Source organism: Epinephelus lanceolatus, chromosome 1, assembly GCF_041903045.1.
Source record: "Epinephelus lanceolatus isolate andai-2023 chromosome 1, ASM4190304v1, whole genome shotgun sequence".
Lineage (NCBI taxonomy): Eukaryota > Metazoa > Chordata > Actinopteri > Perciformes > Serranidae > Epinephelus > Epinephelus lanceolatus.
In genome coordinates, this window is record NC_135734.1 from 38,228,954 (window position 1) to 38,236,366 (window position 7,413).

Here is a 7,413-nt window from a genome sequence, read left to right on the forward strand (position 1 = left end):
TTGGCTTCCCACTATTAAATGAACATGATTTGGGGCAATATTGACATTTAGGGTGCTTTCACACCTGCCCAAGTTCGTTTGCCCCCTTAGTGCTGTTTGTTTGGGCAGGTGTGAACACAGTAATCGCACTCAGGTGTGCATTAAAACAACCGGACCGAGACCTTCTTGAAGAGGTGGTCTCTGTCCGGCTGTAAGCGACCTCTGGTGCTGTTTGTTTGTGGTGAGAACATGTTCTGACCTCGATCCGAACCAACTGCAGTCACATGACACATTGTTTGGGTTAAACATGAGCATGTTACAGTCCTGGAGGATTATTAATGTGCACCTCCTCCTGTACTGCCTTAATATGCACATTCAGCACATCCAATGCATCAAAACATTCTTTTCTAGTTGGAGCCGCGCCTTGTTTGCCTAAAATGAACAATAACAGCAATATAGTCCACAGTCACCAGCACTAAAATCAACCTGCGTAGTTGTCCCTCCATTGTGACATTAGAAAGTGTCACATTTAGCTTGCAAGTGTATTCTTCTTCAACGTTTTGTTTACTTCCTTGATTTTTTCCGGCATGGAAATTCTGACCAATCAGAGCAGCTGTCTTGCACAAGCATTTTATCTGGTCCGCTTGTAAATGCTGCCGTGAGAACACAAACCAACTCTAGGCAATTATGCAACTTTGCAACAAAACTAGTCCCTGATTAGGACCAAAATAAGCAAACTCTAGGTCTGAAATACATGGTCTGTTCATAAAAAAAACTCTGCTGCTCATCAAACCAAGTACTTCCCAAAGTAACAGTCAGCCTGAAGCCAGCCCCAGCTTGAAGAGCTGACGAGCAAAACAAAAATAATTTGTTCATCAACCATCATCATCCGTTGTTTGGAAGTATTTTGGATTTAAGGGAGAACAAAGAGTACATGAGACTTGTGTCAGTGCTGCAAAGCAACACAGCTAACTTTAAACCACCTAAAAAAACACCACAAATGGTTCAGTGAATGCATGAAGGCCAAGACAAATAATGAAGCTAACGTAACCACACTGAATCTCTGAATCGTTGACCAGCGTCATCACAAAAATCTATAACATTGACGCTGTACAGCATGTCACGGTATAGTAACCACTGAAACAAGAAAAACATACAGCAGCAGCAGATGCCTATCCATCCAACTCTTAAAGACAGTCTGAAATAACCAATGCAATCACATTCCATATTTGTTGATTGGCAGCAATGTAGCACAATTTGAAAATAAAAGCAGTGCTCTTTTGATTTAATTTTGCGTAAAAAAGCTTTGGTACAATTTTATGTGGTTTTTGAGAGGCTAAATTGTGAGTAAGGCCCAGTTGTTTTTTGATGCAAAGATTTGTACAGTAGTGGGGATGTTGCATAACATGGAAGTGAAAACAGTGCGCTGTTTATTTATGTGGAAGTGCAATAAAAATACTCTGTCCCTAAAAGTCAGTGAATAATAGTGGTAAATAATTGGTACATCAATATTGATCAAAATAATCTGGATTATCATTTTGTCAAACATCATGCAGCCCTAGATCTGGCCTTTTTTGGTCTGCTGCCTAAGGATTTTCAGTGGCCCCATCTGGCCACCCCTGTCAGAATTTTTTAATGATAGCTGTACCAATGCTCCTGATAGAAATCAATGGATTTATTGTGACTTGTTGGCCTGGATGTTTACAATCTTAATGTGGTTGTGGTTAACTTACCTTTCAGGCTCCAGAGTGATAGTTTAAAAACAAGGAGTCAGTAACATGGTGACAAACTACTGTCAGATATCACTGAACTTTATGCAGCTAAGATGACTTGATAAGAATGAACGCCTTCACAAGTGCTTGGAACTATTTATCTGTAAACCAGTTACAAATCTTGTCAAGAAGTCAGTCTCATTTCCTCTGGACAAAAATGACATGAGGGCTCATATTGTACACCTTTGTATCATCCATATAATCTATTGCAATAGCATATAGTTTGATTTTATGTTATTTTTTTACTGGACATGGTACAGCTTTAAAAGTTAAATATTACCATACAGTAACATACAAGTACAGTTAGATAAACCTACAAAAAATGCAGATGCACAGCTTGCAGGCAGAGTATCTCAGAGTGTTATCAGAGCTTGGAAAAAAAAAACAGGACTTCCTCAAAGGTTTCACAAGACCGAGATGAATGATAAATGTCACAGCACAGCACATTCAGCCTGAGAGCCACATTCAGACTTGCGACACCGTTTGACTATCAAATATTAGCCAGATAGGCAGCACAATGGATGTGGGTGAAGTGATCTACACGTTGTTGGAGGTGCTGATCGCCATCAGCTGTTTATTGGGTAATATGTTGGTCATTTTGGCGCTGTGGACCAGTAAGATCATTCAGCAACCGACTTTCTGCCTTATTATCTGCCTGGCTGTGGCTGACTTTATGGTTGGCTGTGTGGCCATACCGCTGGCTGTGTTGGTGGACGGACGAGTGAAGACTTCATTCCATGGTTGTCTCTTCATCAGCTGTGTTGTCATCCTGTTGACACTGGTCTCGGTTTTCTCTCTCACAGCTATTGCAGTGGATCGATTCCTCAGAGTGTATATCCCTCTCAGGTAAGATTATTATTGTTTTTTTTAACAACATTTTTTTATTACAGTTTATTGTGCAGAGGAAAAGTAACCTAGTGTTGCTAATAAGTGTTGCCATAAGCTTTGTATTTTCATCCATTTTATCTCAACCTCATCTCTGACACTTTCGGATGGATTTTACTGCAAAAAGGACCTGATTTACTGTACATTTCTGCAGATTTCATGACTGTTTTTATCATTTGGAATTGCATTGTGATTTTTTTTTCAGTTCATTATATCATTAATTTGTGTTTCATTTTCTGTTTTAGGTACAAAAGGACTGTAACACAGAGACATTCTTGGCTCGTCGTAGCAGCATGCTGGCTTCTTGCAGTGCCACTGAGTTTTTCTCCAATGCTTGGATGGTACAAACATGAAACCTTGGCTGCGTCAGTCAACTCAACTATTGTCTGCAGGTTTATAGATGTGATCCCCATGTCATACCTGGTTTACTTCAACTTTTTCCTCTGCACCCTGACACCTCTGTTGGTAATGACTGTTTTGTACTTCTACATTTTCCGCATCATCCGAGGAAACCTTCGAGACAAACCAGGCAACGGTGCCCAAATCCAGTCTCAGAACTACCTGAAGAAAGAGAAACAGCTGGCAGGATCTCTGTCTCTGGTCTTGGCTCTGTTTGCCCTGTCCTGGATCCCTCTCCACATTATGAATTGTATTGCCTACCTCGGTGGGCTGAATATTGTACCAGAAGAAGCTTTCTATGTCGGCATCCTGCTCTCTCATGCTAACTCGGCTGTAAACCCAGTTGTGTACGCGTTCAAAATACAGAAGATCAAGGCAGCGTACCTGAAGCTCTGGAGACGGCATTTAGCATGTGGAGATGAAAATGGATCTCAGACAAGCCAGACAACAGACAACAATCTCAGTAGTAACCCGAACAGTGTGCCGCAAATTGAGTGAAGGAAGATTTCCTTGTTTGTTCTCAAGGAGCAGGTTTGATTGACTGTCAAGCATCAATAAACATTGTAAAACATATTAATATTATGTAAAAAGTTAAAGTCATGTACAGTATGTGAAGTGAACTGAAATTTAAAATAAGATATTCTGTGTTTTCATACAACACATCGAACCGTTTGCACTGAAAGATCTGTTATCTGTCATTTTCAGGAATCTGTGTGTGTGTGTGTGTGTGTGTGTGTGTCCTGTATATGTGAGCATGTGTGAGTGTTGTGAAATCTGGGTTGTCGCCAAAAAGGGTTACTTGTAAGTTTCATATCACTGTTGTATTTCTGTTTCTGCTCAAGTTCCAGTTCTTCATGTCCGTTTTAACAGAAAGCACACTCTGTATTGGAAATTACTGTCACTATATTTGAAAAAAGGATCAAACTTTTTACGCATGATGCATGGATGCTAGGTCTGTCCACATTAATCGACGAATTTTAAGCATTGTTGTCACCCTGACTTTGGGGGCATGCATTGTACTGCATGTACACCTGACCAGAAAAGTAGAAACCCATGTACAATGTAATATAATCCAACAGAACAGCGCTGCAGCAATTTCTCACTCCTGTCAAATACCGATGCTTGGTCAGTGGCCTGTCGGTGTCAGACACCAACGCACACAGACACCCGAAACTGGCGGTTTGAAACGACCCAGGCGGCGGCTTTTGTTGACGCTTCGGGCAGCTATCATAGTATAAAGAGAAAAAAAAATCCACATTGGGCAGGAGGCGGGAGAGCTGGGAGACGGCTGTCTGTGTCCCGTGTGAAACCAAAAGTCAAAGAGTTGTTTCAATAACAGCGTAGTGTGCTAGTATGTTTATAATGCTATGCTTGTGACGTATGTCTTGTGCCGTTATGTTAGTAACAATCATACTTATTTTAAGCCCAACCATGGTGATTTTCTAAACCTAACCATCAAAAGATGCTTCTAAGAAGCCAAACTGTATATTATCTGTGAAAATGGAAGTTTATTTTTAAAAAAGACTTCATGTAATGACCGTAAATTGACAAGCTGCCCCTGAACGTCCAAAAATGACGCAGGAGGGGTACCTAGCATGTCATATTTTGATGTGACGGGCCTCTGACCAAGCATCGGTATTTGTCAAGTTAGGATTGTGAATGTGTTGTGAAGTCAGCTGAGTGATCATTTTTAGTAAATCTATAGTTTGATCTGTGTTTGTATTGGATTAGATTACATAGTAATGGATTATGAAGAAGAAAAAACACTAGATACACATTTCAAAAGAGCGCAGTGACATGACAACACCACAAAATAAAACCTTAAAAATGACCAAAGAGTTGAGTCAACTATAGTTTTAACAACAATCAAACCTTACAAGCTTCACAAAGGTTGCAGTTATTACAGAGCTGCAACCTTTTCTGCTTAATGTGTTTTAATACTTGACCAATACCAGTTATGCTACCTCCAATAACAAAAAACATAAGCACAACACTGTATAGATTTTATTTATTGTACTGTTTTGTAATAACTGTCCGTCTGTTTTATTATTAACAAGCAAGAGTAGGTACTTAGAAATTCATGCGTCTGCTAAATTGAAGAAGAAATCCAACCTAAAACCCGTTAATGATATTTCAGTGATAGCTACTGGCAATTTTGTAGTTTTCTTACGTACAGTGTCATAACGAGATAGGAATATAACATCAGCTTCTCAAAATAATGTGGCATTAACACTTGCTCATGATTTAATGGGTACATTAGTTTAATTAAGAGATTAATAGGACTTCTTTGACTCATCAGTATTTTTTTCATTATGCTATCAGTTGTTTTTATGTTTCTATCTTAAGTTCTTATTTCAGAAATTCAGTTAAAGTTCTTCCTAGTCCCTGTTACTGTATGTTCTTTAACTTTCTGATCAGATGTTTGCACATTTTTAGATAGATATGTTAAAGTTAAGATAGTTAGATAGTTTCAGTTCCTTACAGATACAGCCCTGTTGTCCTCTGTACATACAGTAGGTAGTGACTCTGAAGTAAAGTTAAACTTTAATCAGCAGTCATGTCAGATACAATTCTGGTAAAATGTTAATGTGCAGTATGTGCAGAGGCTTAAACCACAAAGCAGTATGTGCAGAGGCGTGCATGTTTGACATAACTATGTTTGAGATATTAAACTGATGTCAATCTATTATCAGTCCCCCGATCTGATTCTGGGTATAAAACGACCACACATTTCAGTGTATTCTGACTTCAACTACAACATGCATCTTAGTAAATAACTTTTTACACTGTGGGTTTGCAGTGAGATTAATATTCTAAACTTTACTCAAAGAATATTGAATATTTATGGCTTGTGGTCTTTTTTTTTAGCAATGCATCAGGGGCTATATTCACAAACATTGTGAGAGACAGCTCTTAACTTAGTCTTAAAATTTGGAGCAAGGAATCCTATCTTAGGAGTGATTTAAAGGAAATCTAAGCAAGGAAGAGAAAAACATTTTTTACTTTAGTAAGGAAGTGTTGTTGACCATGTTGTGAGGTATTTTATAAAAGATGTGAATGGTTGACACAGACAGGCCCTTTTGTGAGCCTGCGAGATGTGGACACCCAGTGGAAATTAAATGAACTGCATCACAATATAAAAGCACTGTCTGTGCTGATGAAAGGTAAAGACAGACCCAAGTCATCACTGCTGCACTGTTGCAGTATTCCAGTTGCCAAATGCCTTACTGTTGTGATCACTTCATTTCTGGTGTTAAAGCATAACTGTGTTGGGTAGAAGATGCGAGCCTATCTCGAATAAGATCGACCACAAACATTATCTTTCCATGATATAATCTTTAGCGTGCCATTACCTCATGCAGTGTTATTGCTCCTGCTTTCTTGTCTCTCCACTATTCTCTTCAACACTTAAAAAGTTCTCATGCCAACTCCCAACAGTATTCACCTTAGGAGCTCTCTTAAGGGCTGAGATGCTTTGTGAATAACTTTTAACTTCACCAGGATGTAGTCTTAACTTTAAGGGGAAACGTCATAATTCTATGAATTTTCTATTTTGTGATTCTATGGGTTTTGTCATTAGAAGTAACTTTTCGTACTAGGAAGCTTTGTGAATATGGTCCCAGATTCATTAACAGTTACTCTAACAGCAGCCTTTCAAAGCAGCAGGGAGTCAGATTTAGTTTTGATTTTCTTTGTACTTTATCTGACTTCTTTGTTGTTCACTTACTGAGAAATTCTTAATATAGTGCTGCTCCCACACTTGTGTAGGTTTTGTTGTGTAGCTTACTCTTAAATCACAAATTATTGTCACTTACACCTCAGTTATTTTCATTTTTTTGCCTCAAGAGTCCTCCTTTATGGTGCTAAAAGCTCTAGCTGAGAGCAACTTTTAGTGAGGAATAAAGAGAACTTCTAATCTAAGAAAGGGCAGGGTTGTCCGTGTTGCTGTGGATGAAGATGGCATAGTGATTGGTGTCTGACAGGCTGTGTCAGTGAATGTGATTTGAATTAATTAATACAAGAATGTGTGGGACAAATTACTACCACTGGTTATAATAATAATGATGATAAAAATAACTAAGAATAAGAACAAACTTTATTAATACAGCACTTTTCAGAAACTAAGTGTCACATGACATGATTAACATGATATAATCAGGATTAAAATGTTTCAGGCAATTACCATCTGCAACGAGAGAGTAAAATAAAATCAGACTGTTTAAAATGAGCAATAATTTAAGTTATAAACTGATAAGACATGCTGGAAATACAATAGTGTGCTGGCAATAATAAATAAATTGATAGATGTAGCACATAAGTGGATACATTTAATAAAAGGATATTTCAGATGTTTTCCCAACTGTGCCACAAATGTCAT

The 7,413-nt window shown here is 38.4% G+C and overlaps 1 protein-coding gene across 1 annotated transcript; it reads left to right on the top strand.

The window, feature by feature from the left end:
* The first annotated feature begins 2,182 nt into the window (after positions 1-2,182).
* On the top strand, positions 2,183-5,824 carry LOC117256656 (adenosine receptor A1-like). The gene is made up of 2 exons (XM_033626213.2): positions 2,183-2,597; positions 2,882-5,824. Exons 1-2 carry the CDS (start codon positions 2,269-2,271, stop codon positions 3,531-3,533), a joined length of 981 nt encoding a protein of 326 aa, XP_033482104.2. The 5' UTR covers positions 2,183-2,268; the 3' UTR covers positions 3,534-5,824.
* Positions 5,825-7,413: the final 1,589 nt, after the last annotated feature.